Source organism: Neophocaena asiaeorientalis, unplaced genomic scaffold, assembly GCF_003031525.2.
Source record: "Neophocaena asiaeorientalis asiaeorientalis breed wild unplaced genomic scaffold, Neophocaena_asiaeorientalis_V1.1 scaffold82, whole genome shotgun sequence".
NCBI classification, from domain to species: Eukaryota; Metazoa; Chordata; class Mammalia; order Artiodactyla; family Phocoenidae; genus Neophocaena; species Neophocaena asiaeorientalis.
This window is the reverse complement of record NW_020173068.1, coordinates 8,361,987-8,381,519: the sequence shown is the minus strand read 5'-3', so window position 1 is coordinate 8,381,519 and position 19,533 is coordinate 8,361,987. Positions and strand designations below refer to the sequence as shown.

The following is a 19,533-nucleotide window of genomic DNA, read 5'->3' as shown; positions in this document are numbered from 1 at the left end:
AACTTTCTGGAATTTGTTTTTCTGAATATTTTTTTGTCCGAGGTTGATTGAATCTGCGGATGCAGAGGGCCAACTGTAACTCCTTCAGAAATTCTGATAATTCCAGAGTTGTGCCTCAGCAAAGTTTCATATTACTAGATGTGGAATGTTAAGATCACTTATGAATAAGATAAAGTAGTGATCTCCACTTTTGATTGCCCATATCATCAGTAAAAACCCAAGATAAGCCCTGATATGTGTATATTTATTATAAAATAAATTACATACATTATAAAATTTACATAAATACAGATGTTTTTAAAGGTTGAGAGTAATAAAGTTCTAATGTTTTCTTCCTAACCCTAGTGGATTGTGTTAAAACTGCTGTTCTAACACTACCAATATATAATCTGAAGAAGCCAAAAGTTTTTGTCATTAACATTCTTTAGTTACACAGAACTGTCCTTTCATCAGATTTATGTAAACTATGGTGACTCAGAGACCCCTCAGTGGAGAGCTTACTTTCCTGTATTGTTCTGCTTCCTGTTCTCTTGTTTTAGAAAATAGGAAGGAAGGGTTTGTTCCTTTTTGTGATGTATTTATAGATTATTAATTTCTATTGATATTCAAGTTTAACTAAAAAGATTTACATTTTACCAATTTACAAACATTTTTCTTGTTCTAAGGCTGCTTTTGTTTTTAAGGTCATGGGCCATTTTCTCATATGTTCGATGGAAGATTTATTCCACTTGCTCGCCCAGATGTGAAATGGACGGTATGTATTCATATATTTAATAGTCAATAAAATAAAGACTAAGCAATGACTGCTGTGTTAAAGTATTCTTCCTTTTACAGTTTTTCAGAGTGTTTATATATAATGCTTTCATTTGATCCTCACAGTAATCTCTAAGGAGGAAATCATTATCTCCATTTTTGTAAGTATAAAGGAACTTGAAGTTCATAGAGGTGTATTGATGCACCAGAAATCACAAAGTTGTTAAATGATAAAGCCAACACTAGAAAACCAGGTTTCCTAGCTGCTAATTTAATGCTCTTTCTACTCTATCACACTAGTATAAAATAAAAAATAAAAGGCTGACTCTGACTTTGACTCATTTTGTATGACCATGAAGTAACTAATACCAGCTAAATTCATTTTATACTTACAGATTTGCAGGTGACTGACCTGTATTTTTGGAATCAATTTTTGAGAAGTAAAGTTAGGTCAACTCCTATTTTTGGCCACACTATTATTTGGAGTAGAAAAAGGTATTAATACATATTGAACACTTCTTACATGTCAACCACTATTTTTTCTCTCTCTCTTTAAAGGTAATTCGTATACAATATGTTGTACAGATCTTCAGTGTACAGTTCAGTGAGTTTTGACAAATGTATACATCCATGTAGCCACTACCCAAGTTGAGATATAGAATATTTTCATCTTCCTGGAAAATTCCTTTGTGACCCTTTTCAGTCAGTTCCTACATCTCCCTCCCACTATTACCTTCTGATTTTTATAAACAGACTAGTTTTGCCTGTCTTAGAATTGATAAGAGTAGAATCTTATAATAGGTACTCTTTTGTGTCTTGCTCTTATTCACTCAACACAATGATTTTGAGATTCGTTGGTGTGTCATGCATCAGTTGTCGGTCCCTGCTCATTGCTGAGGTAGTATTCCATTGTATGAATAAGTTATGATTTTTTATTTTTTCTCCTTTTGTAGAATTTGGGTTGTTTCCAGTTTTTTGGCTGTTATGAATAAGGATGCTATGCATGTTACTGTACACAATTTTTATGGAAAATGTTTTCATTTGTCTTAGGTTCATCTAGGAGTAGAATTGCTGGGTCATCAAGTAGATGGATACTTAACTTTATAAGCAACTACCAGACGTTTCCCATTTTACACTCTGCCAGCAATATAAGAGTGCCTGTTGTTCCATAGCCTCCCCAACATTTAGTTTTTTAAGTTATTCTTTCTAATGAGTGTGAAATGGTCTCTTATAGGATTTTTTTTTTTGGCATCCTCTGTGGTATGTTGAGTACCATTTCCTGTACTTTGTCATTGATAAATCATCTTTTGTGAAGAGTTTTTCCATTTACTCATTTAAAAAATTTGAATGTTTGCCTTTTAGTTTTCAATTTGAGTAATTATATATATAGTCAGATACATGTATTGTGAATATAGTCCCTGTCCCCACCCCAGTCTCTGACTTACCAATTCATTTCTTTAATGAAGGTGGCTTTTGAGAAATAAAAATTTTAAATTTTGATTAAGTATTTCTGGTTCTTCAACCTAGTAAGATGGATAGTTTCTCTCCAGTTCTGCAGCCTTAGGGCCTCCCTCAGGCTAAAAGCCATAAAAGAACTGGAGTATTGCCCACTGCCTTTCTCTTCCAAGTGTTTATTTCCCTCTAACATCTGCCTGCTTTTGGTCATAATCCAATACCTTCAGGAAGTTGTCCAGAGTTAGTTTTTTTCTCCAACAAGGTCGATTTAAATAGGATCTACTCAGCCATTTCCAAGTCTTTTTCTTTAAATATTTTGCCTTTAACATGTAAGTCCTTACCTCATGGGAATTTATTTCTCTGCATATGTGTGGTAGAAATCTGATTTCTTTTTTAATATGGATAATTGTTTATTGAATTTCCCCAGTGATCTGCAGTCAAACGCTCTACCACTGTCCCCACTGATTCTGTGATACCAACCCCAACATTTTTTTAACATTCTGTAATGATGAATCTTTCTGGATTCTGTTGCATTCCACACTTTTCATAATTGTTACTTCTTTATAATAAGTCTTGATAGCTGGTAGGACAGCTGTTTCTTTTATTAGGTATCTTTGGCCTTTTGCTCTTCTATTATAAATGTTGTAATTTTCTCTGTAAAGGTTTTATACATCTTTTATTATATTTACTTCTAAGTTGCTTATAATTTTAGTTATTATTGTCTGTGCTATCTTTGTGGAACTTGAATTTTTCTGTATGTATAAGTTTTTTTCTGAACCATTTGAAAGTATGTTGTAGGCATGCCCCTTTATTCCTAAAGCTTCAGTAGGTATTTCCTAAAAACAAGAACATTCTCTTACATAACCTCAGTACATTTATTAAAATCAGGAAATTATTATTGATACAGTACTATTATCTAATTTACAGACTTTCTATCAAATCTCAACAACTGTCCATATAGAAAAGGGGAAAGAAAACCATTTTTGGTCCTGATCCATCATACATTACCCTTAGTTGCCATTTCTCTTTAGTTTCTTTTGATCTGCAACAATTCTTCCGTCTTTATCTCTCATGACCTTGTCATTTTTTGAAGTATAATGGTAGATTATTTTGTGGATTGCCCCTTACTTTGAGTTTCAGTTTTCGGTTTCCTTATACTGTCAGACTATTTTTGGCAGAATGCCACGTGTGACCTTCTTAGTGTAGCCCATCAGGGGCACATAAGGTCTTTTTAAGCCATTACTGGTAATATTAACTTCAATCACCTGATTAAGGCAATGGCTGCCAAATTTCATAAACTTACTGTTTTTCCTCTATGTAATTGATATATATCTTGATTCAGTCAAAAAATAGATATAGGACCATTCAGGGTTTTGTTTTCATGTTTCTTGAGTTTGTTTTTGCTAAGACCTGTGATAGGGCAGATGTCTCCCTCCAGTGGGCCATTTAATCTTTATAACAGTTATAAATGAGCAAGCAGAGACAGATGAGTAAAATGAGTCTAATTTGAGATTCCAGTCCAGATCTTGACTTCAGGGCTCTGAGACATTTTTGTTTTTACTGGCAAGTTTGGAATTACCCCCCCCCCTTTTTTCTTAATTAAATTTATATTTTATTTATTTTGGGGTGTGTTGGGTCTTTGTTTCTGTGCGAGGGCTTTCTCTAGTTGCGGCGAGCGGGGGCTACTCTTCATTGCGGTGCGTGGGCCTGTCACTGTCATGGCCTCTCTTGTTGCGGAGCACAGGCTCCAAACGCGCAGGCTCAGTAGTTGTGGCTCACGGGCCTAGTTGCTCCACGGCATGTGGGATCTCCCCAGACCAGGGCTTGAACCTGTGTCTCCTGTATTGGCAGGCAGATTCTCAACCACTGCACCACCAGGGAAGCCCTGGAATTACCCCTTTTTATCAGTAGATGGAAATGCTAATAGAACTTGTATCTTCACAAATTCCAAAGCTGATGAAACAATACAACTAAATTTTATAGTGATATTCATTAAAATGGTATTCTATTGGGAATTCCCTGGCGGTCCAGTAGTTAGGACTTAGCTCTTTCACTGCTGGGGCCCGGGTTCAATCCCTGGTCCGGGAACTAAGATTCTGCAAGTGGTACATCTCAGAAAAAAAAAAAAAACTATTCTATCTTTATGATCTGGTAATATTCAGTTGTATTGTACAATACTTATGTATTATAAATGATTATATCTCATTAAACATTTATGTAATAATGAGGAACCTAGTTTGTAAAGGTTTATAGACTGGTAAAATATAGAGGTTTTTTTTTTCCAGTCCCATCTGGTATTTATTTATTTATTTGGCTGCATTGGGTCTTCGTTGCAGCATGTGGGATCTTTCATTGCAGCACATGGGCTCTTCATTGCAGCTCGCGGGCTCTCCAGTTGTGGCACACAGGCTCTAGAGCTCACGGGCTTAGTTGCCCCACAGCATGTGGGATCTTAGATCCCTGACCATGGATAGAACCTGCATTGGAAGGAGGATTCTTAACCACTGGACTACCAGGGGAGTCCCAATATAGACAAATTTGACAGATTTTTAAAAATATCTGTAAGATTGTAGTTGAAAACTTGATAATTAACATGCATTAGAACCTTATCTCTGAATTACCTGGAGCCAAGAGTAATTTAAATAACCAGGGGTCTCTGATGGACTAGAGTCTACAACAGACCATACTGTGCTAACTTTTCCCAGCATGAACAGGGCTCGGTTATGATGTTTGAGCACCTAGTTAATTCTAACGGACTCAGAGATGTCATGGAACAGTATGGTCTCATCCCTGAAGAAGATATTTGGTTTATCAAGGAACAAATTACAGGACCACCTGAATCACCCATCAAAGATTCTTCAAAGGTAAGTTTGTGTACAACTTAATTTGAACTGACTGGTTCCTTTCATCTAGTCTCTCTGCTTGATTCCTTCAGATCTATTTGAAGAGGTGACATTTGGCTATTTTAGAGAGACTAAATGATAAAATATGTGATACATTTCTACTGTTTAATGCAAAAAATAAAAGACTTATATAGTTCTTCCAGCTCTTAACTGAGTTCTTCAGAAGTTATCCCCCAAATTAAAATACATATATAAATATTTTTAATGAATATGTATGCAATATTTTATATAGAAGCCTAAAGTAACTTAGTTTGGAAAATGTAAAAGTATGTCTTGTTTATTCATTAAAATTAACATATTTGAAATATTTAGATATGTGAAGACCTAGAAAAAAGTTGAATTAGTTTAGAGGGAAATATGTTTTGTTTCCTTTTCGATCTTTTATTTTACTTAGAAAAAAGAATTTCCCTTTGTGGTTTTTAAAGTTTTTTTCCTTAAAATATACAAAGCTACTTGTAAGGCATATGATAAAGAGGTGGATTTTATAGCAAATATCCTATTTCCAAAAAACAGAGCTCCTGGGAATTCCCTGGCAGTCCACTGGTTAGGACTGTGATGCTTTCACTGCTGAGGGTCCGGGTTCTGTCCCTAGTTGGGGAACTAGGATCCCACGGGCCAAACTGCGCCGCCAAAAAAACCCAAACAAACAAAATACAGAGTTCCAAAAATTCTTTGAATGGTGCATATCACTTAGACTAGATGTGTGGCTACTTTGAAAGACAATACAATTTTCATGCCTGAATTTAAGCATTAGAATATAAGGAACATTCTTACTAGTTCATAATTAGCTCTTATATTTTTTTAAAATTTTTAAACAAGAAAGCTTGTTGGGGATTCCCTGGTGGCGCAGTGGTTGAGAGTCCGCCTGCCGATGCAGGAGACACGGGTTCGTGCCCTGGTCCGGGAAGATTTGTGAGCCATGGCCGCTGAGCCTGCGCATCCGGAGCCTGTGCTCTGCAACGGGAGAGGCCACAACAGTGAGAAGCCCGCGTTAAAAAAAAAAAAGAAAGCTTGTTGGTTATGGGAAGTGTAATAGAGTTAGGATCCTTCCGAAGGCACAAGGTTTAGTATTAACAGGGTATCACACTTAAGCATTTCTTTTCCCTTTTCTAATAATTTAGGAATTAAATGGAAGAAGGAATGAGTAGAACCTTCTCACCTAACCTTCCCGTTCAAATATCTGTTTATAATTTTCAGATTAATACAGTTGCTTTGCTTTGCTTACAAATAGATTTGGCTCCTATCCTAAAACTTTCAGTGGGTTTTCTTGTCTTCCAGTGGTTATATAAAGGGCGTCCTAAAGAAAAAAGCTTCCTTTATGAGATAGTGGCCAATAAAAGAAATGGCATTGATGTGGACAAATGGGATTATTTTGCCAGGTATGCACTGAACACTTCAGAAAAGTTGTTTAAAATCCTTATATACTTTAAATATATACAATTTTTATTTAAATAAACAAACAAAATAAAATTCTTGTAGAAATTTAGTGTTGATATTTAAGGTACCATTTCCTTTGTTGAAATATTTAATTTCTCTGCTTTGGAATCTTTCTAGGGACTGCCATCATCTTGGAATCCAAAATAATTTTGATTACAAGCGCTTTATTAAGTTTGCCCGTGTCTGTGAGGTAGATGATAGGAAGCACATTTGTACTAGAGAAAAGGTAAGCTATGTCAGAGAACAACGAGGAAGGTATAGTTCCTAGTGTGAAATCTAGAAATAACCTTTAACTAATTTGGAAAAATCACTACCTGGTAAATTGTCAATCTCTTTACTTCATGCTTAGCATTTGGAAGTATCTTAATGCTCTTTTCATTTTTACTGCATTGTTAAATAATAATAAAATTACGATAGACATTTATTGAATGTTGTTCTAGGCACTGTTATAAGTGCTTTAGAGGGATTAACTCAATCCTCCTCCACCCTATGGAATAGATACTGTTATTATCCCATTTAACAGATGAGCAAATGGAAGCACAGAGAAGACATACAATTAATGGCAGAATTGGAATTTCAATCCAGGAAGTTTGGCTTGAGTATTATCCTTAATCACTGTATTATGTGTTTCATGGTAGTTAAAATCCTAAAATCATTAGGTCCAATGTTAGGTTAGAATCATGTAACTAAAGAACATTACAGTATTGTACTATAGAAGGTCTTTCTCTTGAGAATGAAGACTATAAGAATAATAATACCTAATTTCTAGAGGTATTGGGAAATTTAAAGACTATATTTAAGATGCCTAAAACAGAATGTGTCACTGAGTTAAAACACTCAATAGGGCTTCCCTGGTGGCGCAGTGGTTGAGAGTCCGCCTGCCGATGCAGGGGACACGGGTTCGTGCCCCGGTCCGGGAAGATCCCACATGCCATGGAGCGGCTGGGCTCGTGAGCCGTGGCCGCTGAGCCTGCGCGTCCGGAGCCTGTGCTCCGCAACGGGAGACGCCACAGCAGTGAGAGGCCCGTGTACCGCAAAAAACCCAAAACAAACAAAAAAAACACTCAATAGATTTTGGTTTACTAAGAACAAAAGTTGCAAATTAGTAGTTTTATGAATCTGCCTTGCTCTTTCTTAGTGGGCTCAGGGGTTTTAATGAAGTAGCCCCTGTGCCTAGTCTTCTTTTATGCCACCATCTCTTTTCCTTGACTTATATACTTGTCTACTAACAAGGGAACCTAATCTGATCCTACATTGTTCCACATTCTTCTGCAGGAGGTTGGAAACCTGTATGACATGTTCCACACACGCAACTCTTTGCATCGCAGAGCTTATCAACACAAAGTTGGCAACATCATTGATACAATGTGAGAAATTTGATTGTTATTTCCCTATAAAATTTTCCATGATGCTTTGCTAGATAGAGTATCATACTTGGGTCAAGTTGAGATTTCTAGGTAAATTCAAGTGAATTTTAAGTGAACAAACCTAAAATGGTTCACTTAAACAAATAAAAACTAGCAGAAAGTGAACTTCGTTAGAGGTGAGGAGGAAAGTGGGTAAAGAGGATAGATTCAAGCAGAAGATGGGGTTTAGGCTAGGCAGGAAGGAGGCCATGCTGGGATGGCTTAGACCTCCGCACAGGTAGTCGCTTAGGTACCAGATATTAGTCATGGAGGTGAGAGGTGGAACGTGGATAATTGATATTCTGAAATTAATGACAAAAATGAATTTTAAGGATTAAGATTAATGTCTCTCCTTACCCTGTCAATTATCAAAATTAGTAGCAAATAGTAAAACCTACAGGAATTTCACCTCTTCTCCCTGATCCAGTCAGAACCAAAGCAGAAAAGTACAGCCAGGTCTCTGTGTGACTCAAAGACCCCATGAGGAATTACCAAAAGTTGGGTGTGAGTCAAGTTAATTCCATGTCTCTAAAATAGTTTTAAATTGATTTATTTTAAGCCTTTCATGTTCATGTTTAACATTTGTGTTGAGAAAATTTACCTTCTTTTCTACTCTTTTCCTCATCTCTTCTCATGAGCACACTGGTTAGAATTCTTTCTCCTATTTGTATGGTTGTCACTTTGGTAAGAGATTTTGTTGTTTTGTTTGTTTTTAATGTGGAGAATCAGAGAGATGTAGGTACAAAGCCTGGTACCACTTCTTCCTAACTTGATTAAATGAAAATTCCTTAATTTCTACATCTGTAAAATTGAGGCTGATTACATCTATCTTATAGTTGGAAAGATTAAATAAGATGATGTATTTAAAGCTCTGTTATAATGCCTGGAACACAGTAAATGTAGTAGTTCACAAATCACCATGGATTTATTTAGCATTATTGAGAAGCAGTTGTCTTTTTTTTTTTTTTGCTTTTTTAAAAATTATAAGTTGCAGGTGTACCATATAGTGATTCACAACTTTTAAAGGTTGTATTCCATTTATAGCTATTATAAAATATTAGCTGTATTCCTCATTGTACAGTATATCCTTGTAGCTTATTTTATACCTAATAGTTTATACCTCTTAATCCTCTACCCCTATATTACCCCTCCCCACTTCCCTTTCCCCACTGGTAACCACTAGTTTGTTCTCTGTATCTGTAAGTCTGAGAAGCAGTTGTCTTTAGAACATTGTGTCTCAAGATTTTATTTCCCTAAAGTAGAAAGATTTCCTTAACTTTAAGCAAGGCATAAAACAAATATTCAAATTTTCTCATAAACATAAATGTTTATAAAATGATCTTTAGGATTACAGATGCCTTCCTCGAAGCAGACCCTTACATAGAGATAACAGGTACTGAAGGAAAAAAGTATCACATTTCTACAGCAATTGATGACATGGAAGCCTTCACTAAGCTGACAGGTAAGAACTAGAAGGTAACATAGGTGGTCTATCTCAGATAAAGTATAAACTTTCCCTGGATTGCAGATGAGGTATTTTCCAAACATTCCAATGTATTTAGCTTCTAAAGTGATTGTATACTATTGTATTTGAGTTTTATCTCTGCTTGGTACTAACAAGGTAACCTTAATAAAGTTATTTAACCTCTCTGAACCTTAGTTTCCTCATCTAAAATGGGAGTAATGACACCTAGCATATAGTTTTGTTGTGATGCTTCAATGAGGCATATAGCACCAGGAATAGTACTTGGCACATAAGTACTCAATTATTATTTAACTTATAATACAGCTGGACTAATACCATACTAGTGTCAAAAAGCTGACTTGCCCTTTTAACATGATTTTTGTTGCAAAACACAGGATGTGAGAAACATTTCAGCAGAAACAAACTCTGTGGCTTAGGGTGTGAAGGAAGAGAGGTGAGGGGTTGCAGCTGATTCTTTAATGTGGGAAAGTGTAGACTGAGAAATAAAGATCAGTGAAGCAAAAGAGGTAAACCAAAAAGCGCGTACCAGTCAGAGTTCTTAGTTGCAAATCCTAAAACTGTCTCTGCTTAACTAAAAACAACATGACAGAATCAGTGGAAAGGCTGGAGGCTCTGAACCAAGCAAGAACAACAGAAACTGAGTGGCCTCAGACACAACCAAGATCAACTTCCTGCTCCATCTCTGCTAGATTTATTTTATATACATATAATATAGAGAGTCCCCATTACACTTGTAAATTTTTAGTCATTTTCCAATCACAACTAAATCAAAGATTAGAAGTGAAATGGTGATTCCCTGTATCAAATGTCTGTGTACACTGACAACACTGTACATAAGTACTTACAGTTTATAATGTGACAAGTGAGTTTGCTTTTTGCTTGTTAATTAATCTGGGTTGGACTGATGACAAAGTTACTTATAGGGGATAATGTATCTAAATTGTTTCTGTGTTTTGTTTTAATAACAGCATAGCAGGTATACTAGTCTCCCATTGTTGTGTGGATAGGAATGGAAGAAGAAATTATAAGACAATGTGAGCAAGCTGTGGATATTTATTTATTTATTTATTTATTTAAACATCTTTATTGGAGTATAATTGCTTTACAATGGTGTGTTAGTTTCTGCTGTATAACAAAGTGAATCAGTTATACATATACATATGTCCCCATATCTCTTCCCTCTTGCAACTCCCTCGCTCCCACCCTCCCTATCCCAGCCCTCTAGGTGGTCACAAAGCACCGAGCTGATCTCCCTGTGCTATGCGGCTGCTTCCCACTAGCTAGCTATTTTACATTTGGTAGTGTATATATGTCCATGCCACTCTCTCACTTTGTCCCAGCTTACCCTTCCCCCTCCCTGTGTCCTCAAGTCCATCCTTTTCTCCACTGTACATTCCTGCCTCCTTTACCAAAGATAAGGTGACCCTATGTGCATGGGTTTATCTCTGGGCTTTCTATCCTGTTCCGTTGATCTATATTTCTGATTTTGTGCCAGTACCATACTGTCTTGATTACTGTAGCTTTGTAGTATAGTCTGAAGTCAGGGAGCCTGATTCCTCCAGCTCCGTTTTTCTTTCTCAAGATTGCTTTGGCTATTCTTCTTTTCCGATTTGGATTCCTTTTATTTCCTTTTCTTCTCTGATTGCTGTGGCTAAAACTTCCAATACTATGTTGAATAATAGTGGTAAGAGTGGGCAACCTTGTCTTGGTCCTGATCTTAGTGGAAATGGTTTCAGGTTTTCACCATTGAGAACGATGTTGGCTGTGGGTTTGTCATATATGACCTTTATTATGTTGAGGTAAGTTCGCTTTATGCCTACTTTCTTGAGGGTTTTTATCATAAGTGTTGAATTTTGTCAAAAGCTTTTTCTGCATCTATTGAGATGATCATATGGTTTTTCTCCCTCAATTTGTTAATATGGTTTATCACATTGATTGATTTGCGTATGTTGAAGAATCCTTGCATTCCTGGGATAAACCCCACTTGATCATGGTGTACGATCCTTTTAACGTGCTGTTGGATTCTGTTTGCTAGTATTTTGTTGAGAATTTTTGCATCTATGTTCATCAGTGATATTGGCCTGTAGTTTTCTTTTTTTGTGACATCTTTGTCTGGTTTTGGTATCAGGGTGACAGTGGACTTATAGAATGCGTTTGGGAGTGTTCCTCCCTCTGCTATATTTTGGAAGAGTTTGAGAAGGATAGGTGTTAGCTCTTCTCTAAATGTTTGATAGAATTTGCCTGTGAAGCCATCTGGACCTGGGCTTTTGTTTGTTGGGAGATTTTTAATCACAGTTTCAATTCCAGTGTTTGTGATTGGTGTGCTTATATATTCTGTTTCTTCCTGGTTCAGTCTCAGAAGGTTGTGCTTTTCTAAGAGTTTGTCCATTTCTTCCGGGTTGTCCGTTTTATTGGCGTATAGTTGCTTGTAATAATCTCTCATGATCCTTTGTGTTTCTGCAGTGTCAGTTGTTACTTCTCCTTTTTCATTTCTAATTCTCTTGATTTGAGTCTTCTTCCTTTTTTTCTTGGTAAGTCTGGCTAATGGCTATCAATTTTGTTTATCCTCTCAAAGAACTAGCTTTTACTTTTATTGATCTTTGCTATCATTTCCTTCATTTCTTTTTCATTTATTTCTGATCTGATCTTTATGATTTCTTTCCTTCTGCTAACTTTGGGGTTTTTTGTTCTTCTTTCTATATTTGCTTTAGGTGTAAAATTAGCTTGTTTATTTGAGATGTTTCTTGTTTCTTGAGGTAGGATTGTATTGCTATAAGCTTTCCTCTTAGAACTGCTTTTGCTGCATCCCATAGGTTTTGGGTCATCATGTTTTCATTGACATTTGTTTCTAGGTATTTTTTGATTCCCTCTTTGATTTCTTCAGTGATCTCTTGGTTATTTAGCAGTATATTGTTTAGCCTCCATATGTTTGTATTTTTTACAGATTTTTTCCTGTAAGTGATATTGCATCTGATGGTGTGTTTTAGGGTGTCTGTGACCTTATTATGATTTTAGGCAGGCTTTCTGCTAATGGGTGGGATTGTGTTCCTGTCTTGCAGTTGTTTAGCATAGGGTGTCCATCACTGTAGCTTGCTGGTCGTTGGGTGGAGCTGGGTCTTAGCGTTGAGGTGGAGATCTCTGGGAGACATTTCGCCGTTTGATATTACATGGGGCCAGGAGGTCTCTGCTGGACCAGTGTCCTGAACTTGGCTCTCCCACCTCAGAGGCTCAGGCCTGACACCCAGCCAGAGCACCAGAGCGTGTCAGCCAAACAGCCAGGTATGTGGGGAGTTTCTTGCCTTTGGGGAAATCTGAGGTCTTCTGCCAGCGTTCAGTAGGTGTTCTGTAGGAGTTGTTCCACATGTAGATGTAGTTTTGAGGTATATGTGGGGAGGAAGGTGATCTCCACATCTTATTCCTCTGCCATCTTGAAGGTGCCTCCCTGGATATTTATTTTTAACTTTTGCTCATAATGAAGCAAGTGATGCTGTGTTTTAAAAAATCATCTTCAGTTTTCCTCAGAGACCAGTCCCAGCCATTCATCCTGTAACATTATATTACATTTAAATTATCTTTTGGTGAAAAGAAATGAATTCTGCATTTTATACACTTTGGGGTTAACTGACAAACCATTAAAATATCATACATTTTACATTTTAATGAGGTCTTAAGTGCTCATGACAATACATAGCTCTTGCTCACCATGAAAGTTCTAGAACACCCAAACTGGTTTTTACCCCATTCGGTAAGATGAGTTCACTGATCACATACTTGGATGTTGTAACAATGTCAAAAATCCCAGACAAGAAATTAGGTTACATTTTTGTGCTTTATCTGCCAGAGTATGGGAGAACAAGCATATAGCCTTTCCAGCTTTCATCATTTCAGACAGGGATCATTGTACTTTTCTTGCATATTATTCTGAGCAGTCATATAATCCTTATTGTCCTTAACTACATGACCTTGAAGGAATAGGACCACGTGAGAGCCTTCCTTACTTTTGCTGCATTTCCAAAAGCAACTCACCTTATCTTTACTTTAAAAATCTCCACTTCTTTTTTTAAATCAATTTGCTTTTATTTATTTATTTGATTGCACCAGCTCCTTAGTTGTGACAGGCAGGCTTCTTATTTGTGGCCTGCATGTGGGATCTTGTTCCCTGACGAGGGATCGAACCCGGGACCCCTTCACTGGGAGCTCGGAGTCTTATCCACTGTGCCACCAGGGCAGTCCCAAATCTTCACTTCTTATTTTCAAATTTTTTAGAATGTTTTTTCACATTTGGGGGGTAAGTGTTGAAAATATACAGCAATGTTGAAAGAATTTTACAGTTAAAACCTGTATACTCACCACCTAAATTCTAGCATTTACTGGACTTGCTTTATCACATATTTATTACCTACCATCCCTCTACCCATTTATTAATCTATCTAAGGTTTGATGCATTTTAAAGTAAATTTCAGACGTCAGTATACTTTACCCTAACTCCTTCAGCATGTGGATTAACTAAAGTTCACTAATTGTTTATAGATTTTTTTCTTTTGATGTAAAAGTTACATGCAATTTGTATAAATGTAAAAATGGTAAGTGTAACATTTGCTAAACAAATGCAGGACACAGAACCGTATCTTCTCCTCAGAAAATTCCCTCATGCCCTGTCCCAGTCAATTCCTGTCCCTACCTCACCCCGAGAAGCAACCTATTTGCCTGTGCTAGACTTTTATATCAATGGAATCATACCATATGTATTCTTTTGTGTAAGGCTTCTTTCACTCAGCATTATGTATTTCAGATTTATCCAGACTGCACGTACCAGTAGTTCATTCCTTTTTATTGCTGAGTTGTAGTCTATCATATGAATATGCTGTTTCTTTATCTGTTCTCACTGCTTCCTAAATTCCTATTTCTAATGGATGTTTCAGCTTATCTGGATGTAGCTATGTTAAGCATTGCAACTGTTATGACCACTGTCTTAAGTAACCATTTTCTAAATGCTAATACATTTAGCAAATACCAATGCTAAACCTTGGTCTTTATCCCTCAGTATTCCTAAGCAATAGGTGGACCTTACCCCTTCCCTCCCTTCCCCTGCAAGACCCTACCCCCAAATCCCTTAATTAAATTGAGGTCTTAGAAAATTAAATTCAAAAGAACCTTTGAGATCATCTGCTTAAAACCCCTCAAATGAGGAAACAGGCCAAATGAGGGAAAGCAACTTATCCTAAAAAATGGCAAAGCTGAACTCAAACCAAGTCTTCTGATCCCAAGTTGAATGTTGTTTACACTATTTTAGTGATATTTTAGTCATTAAATTTAATAGACAAGCAGTTCACCTTTGTACATGACTTCTGAAAACATGTACATAGAACAAATAGAACTCTTGTACATGGCTGGTGGGAATGCGGGTGGTACAGCCACTTGGGAAAAGTTGAGCATTTTCTTTTAAACATATATATGTATCCTGTGATCCAGTAATCCTTCTTTTACCCATTTAGCCAACAGAAATGAAAATATAAGTCCACCCCAAAACCTGTACCTGGTAGAATAAGATGAAAGGCATAAGAAGAGTATCAGTTGAGTTCCATGGGGTTCAAAGAGGAATTACATCTCTGGTTTGGAAGAATTAGGGAAGGTTTCACAATCAGGTGCCTTTTGAGATGAACCTCTGGGATTAGACGGGCCTTCAGGAAGTGAGATTCTGTCATGGGGGAAAGCATTTCTTTAATTCACCTGGGAATAGGGTAGATAAAAGCATGGATAAGAAAAGCGTGGTCTTGTTTTTTGTTGTTGTTGCTATTGTTTTTTATTGGGGTAGAGTTGTTTTACAATGTTGTTAGTTTCTACTGTACAGCTAAGTGGAATTCCCTGTGCTGTACTGCAGGTTCTCATTAGTTATCTGTTTTATACGTATTAGTGTATATATGTCAATCCCAATCTCCCAGTTCATCCCACCCCTGGTCTTGTTTATGTTAAAATAAAATTGTTCTGTTTTTCAAACTGTGCGTATAATGTGTAAAGGAATAATGAAAACTAAAGATGGAGAGATGGGTTTGTAGACAGCATCACTGAGAGGGTGAGGAATGTGTTAACCATGGATTGGTACATATATTTGTGGGTGACGTGAATGACATAGACTACTAATATTTTATTTTGCCAAGAAAAGGCATTTTAATAAAACTCACTTTGTAAAATGCGGTGATTGATTCAATGAACGATTATCGATGAATGCTAAACCATTGGTTGACAACTTATTGGGATAGTCAGACTCTCTCAAAATATTACCCTGCAGATTGTTAATTACAAAGGGAAAGATACATTTATAACAGAGAAATTCGGGGCGAGGTGGTGGTTATTGCTTTAACCAACTGTTGGAACTTAACCCGTAAATATAACAAAGCTCATTATGTGACTTGTGATGTGATGCACTGAGCCAAGCTCTTATATAGTGTTCTTAGATGTTGTAACACTTATACAGTGTTCTCGACAACAGTGCTTTCCTTGAATCTAATGGTGAAGAAGCAGTCGAACAAGTTCAAAGTCTGGGACATTTTACTTAATGACTGCCTGAACTTTTCTAAAATGTCAACATCGTGAAAGAAGTCAGGGAAATTATCCTAGTTCTAGATGGGAGGAGACTATAAAACACAATAACTAATGTCATCCATAATACTTGATTGGTTTCTCTAAACAGCAACAAAAATTCGTAAATTGCATTATTGGAACAATTAAGCAAATTCAGATATAGATTGTATGTCAGATATTTTTATATCAGTATTAAATTTCTTGGCATGATTGTGGTTATGTTGGGGGACGTTCTTGTTCTTGGGAGGTACATGCTGAAGTATTTAGGAGTGAAAGGTATTGATGTCTGTAATTTTCAAATGTTTCCTCAAAAATTTATGTGCATACACACGGAGAGAGTGTTTGCATATGTGGGAAAATGTTAACAGTGGATAAATTTCAGTGAAAGGTATTTTATTTTGAAATTTCCAAAATAAAAAGTTGGAAGAAAAAGAAAGAAGGAAAATAAACTACCTTCTATCATCATGGAATGAAACTTTTAAAAACTTTTTTTATTTCTTTTTTGTGGCCATACTGCGAGGCTTGCGGGATCTTAGTTCCCTGACCAGGGGTCAAACCTAGGCCCTGGCTGTGAAAGCACAGAGTCCTAACCACAGGACTGCCAGGGAATTCCCTTAAAAACTTATTATTAAGGAAATTTACATCACTTAGCCTCATCACTTAGCTGCAGCAATTATCAACGCATGACAATTTTGCTTCAGCCCTTCACCCCATCAGACCCTGGGCCATTTTGAAGCAGATCTCAGACATAATTTTGTAATCCTTAAGTATCATTCTCTTTAAAAAAACATAACATAGGGACTTCCCTGGTGGTTCAGTGGTTAAGACTCTGAGCTCCCAATGCCGGAGGCCTGGGTTCCATCCCTGGTCAGGGAACTAGATCCCGCATGCTGCAACTAAGACCTGACGCAGCCAAATAAATAAAAATAAATAAATAAATATTTTTTAAAAGCCAACATAACAATAAATTAATACACCCCTTTGTACTTAAAACCCAGTCTCAAGTCATCAACTCCAGTGCAGTCTTGTCTCATCTCTCCCCTTTCCCACTCATTAGATTACCTTGAAGCAAATCTGAGACATTGACTGCAACACTTTTACAAAGGTTTTTTCACTTCAGGCTTAAACATTTTTTTTCACATTGTTATAGTGTACCTACGTTTGTAAACTGCTTGAAATCATTTCAGACGATGTATGAGTCATACAGCAATGTATGAGTCTTTTAAAATCTTGTTTTTTCATTTTAATGTAACTGAAATTTCATCAAATTGGCAGATAACATTTTTCTGGAGATTTTATACTCTGCTGATCCCAAATTGGATGCTGCACGAGCGATTTTAAAGAAAATTGAATGCCGTAATCTATACAAGTTTGTGGGTGAGACTCAGCCTATAGGACAAATAAGGATTAAAAAGGTAAGTTGAAAGGTCCTCTGACCCCCAAGAGGAAACCATTAGCCCATCACAATACCATGACTGTATTCTAAGCCCTTTACACGTTCTCACTTAATCTTCACATCAGTCTTCTGAGCCCTGCCCTGCAGATGAAGAAACTGAGGCTTGGGAGAGATTAAATAATTTGCCTATGGAAGCACAGTTAGTGAGCCAGGATTCAAAGCCAAGTCTCATTTACTCCAAAACCTTTACTCTCTCATGTCAGAAGTGAGAGGGGAGCCTCAAATTTTGTCTAGACCCAAAGGCAAGAAAATGAATGTAAGTAAAAAGGGCCTCAAAATGAGGTATCTGCATGAGCTTCTTTGACACTCTAAGGACCTGCTTTAACTACTTCATTCGCAGATTATCAGGTTCTCGCAGATGGTGCTTGCTTGCCTTCTTTAGTTCAGTTATCAGTATCTCTCCTGCTTGTTGAAGGGTTTTCTCTTTGCCAGAAAGCCCATAACAAAAGCCACACTGATAACCACACTCCTCCTTGGGTCACACTTTACTTCTTGTTTTACTAATACGTTAATGCCACATTTTTTTCAATGTGAAATGCTGTTATGAAAATCGCACTATTGTGATTTGATTAAAAGATGGCATAGGCAGAAGCCATATATTTGTTAGGGAAATCTCTACCCACTTTTTTTGGTAAAGTGCTGTTTTTAGAGAGGGAACCTCATTGTGACACAAACACTGTAGAATGAAGAACTGGAGTTCTAACAGGAGGAGCCTCGTCTTTTCTAGGAAAACTACGAAAGCCTTCCGAAAGGGGTCGCCAGTGCTAAACCCAGTGACATGGTGCTAGAACCGGAACTGAAGGCTGAAGATTTCGTAGTGGATGTAAGTAGTTAGTCCAAATACATACTAAGCAAAGAATTTATTTAAAAGAAAGCACCACTACCCCCCCTCATTATAACAGTAGTACATGTTCATTATAGAAAATTTGGAAAATACAGAAAGATGGAAGAAAGAGAATCACCTGTGATATCACAGAAAAAAACTAACATTAAGCAGTTTTAAAACCTTCTTTGACATTTTTATGTCAATATTGTAAATATTTTTATGTAATTGTGGTCATGTCATTAATAGAATGTTGTATATAGTGATTTTTGAATGTTTTCTTGATCAAAAAAGTAATACATACAATAATATTTTAATTGCACACACACACACAAAAGAAAAAGTTAAGACTTTTTGACTCCTATTTTCATAGAGGATGTAGTGTCTTCTTGTATCCTAATGAGAATGCCAAACGGCTTTCTCACATTTTCTTGTTTCCTCTAAGAAATTCTTTTCAGAGTTCTACTCCTCTGAAATCTCAGGACAGTGTTCTCTGTGTATTTTTTCCATAAGCCTCTCATTTGTTATTCTCTTGCTGATGCATCTTTGAGCAAAAGGCAACCTCTCCATAACCATTCTTTGCCGAGGGGCACAGTGAGTGACCTGCCCTTGGACCCCGCTCTCTAGTCACTTGACTGCGTGTTGAAGTGCCTCAGATCTGCAGATCAGGCTGCAGTTTCCTGTTTCATTAGATGAGGTTCCACCAGAATAAAGGGATCTCACATCCTGACTTCCTGAGGCTCTGAAAGGCTTCACTCTCCAGAATGTTATCCCTGGGCTCCCACGTGTCTGCCCTTTGCCCTCAGTGCAGGCATTACTCCTAGTCGGTCCCCCACCTCCCCATCTCCCAACGGATAGAGGATCAGAGGTACTTCAGGTGGCTGCCATGCATAGGAGAAGATGACATACACATGGCCAATAGACATGAAAGAAGTTTAACTTTCTTGTTAACCTATAGGCAAATTGATGCAACGAGTTTTTTGATTATCAGACGTATAAGATAAAAAAATTTTTATAAGATTTTGTGATAATAAAGGTATGTGAAAATGGGAGTGTAAATTGATACAAGAGACCAAACTAGGGTCAATTTTAACTGACCCAGCAGTTTCATTCTGGGGATTTGTCCAAAGGAGGTGATCAGTTTTTCAAAAAAAAGCACAAATATATTTATTGTGGCTTTATTATAGTGTGAAATTAGGGGGAAAATGTGTATGTCTTTTTTTTTTTTTTTT

At 36.9% G+C, this 19,533-nt stretch overlaps 1 protein-coding gene across 7 annotated transcripts in view; it reads left to right on the top strand.

Annotated features, from left to right (window-relative positions):
- The window catches only part of SAMHD1 (SAM and HD domain containing deoxynucleoside triphosphate triphosphohydrolase 1), a 65,621-nt gene that overhangs the window by 29,130 nt on the left and 16,958 nt on the right, over window positions 1–19,533 (top strand). For 5 of the 7 annotated variants that reach the window (XR_003003011.1, XM_024743139.1, XM_024743138.1 and 2 more), the window contains exons 6-13: window positions 684–754; window positions 4,914–5,072; window positions 6,390–6,490; window positions 6,666–6,774; window positions 7,824–7,915; window positions 9,301–9,416; window positions 17,298–17,437; window positions 18,206–18,301. Coding sequence is in view for 6 of the 7 variants with exons in the window: in XM_024743139.1 (XP_024598907.1) it covers window positions 684–754; window positions 4,914–5,072; window positions 6,390–6,490; window positions 6,666–6,774; window positions 7,824–7,915; window positions 9,301–9,416; window positions 17,298–17,437; window positions 18,206–18,301 (884 nt within the window). In the remaining variant the exon portion in view is untranslated. The remainder of the gene's footprint in view (window positions 1–683; window positions 755–4,913; window positions 5,073–6,389; window positions 6,491–6,665; window positions 6,775–7,823; window positions 7,916–9,300; window positions 9,417–17,297; window positions 17,438–18,205; window positions 18,302–19,533) is intronic. The other 2 variants (XM_024743143.1, XM_024743144.1) reach the window with 2 other exon arrangements.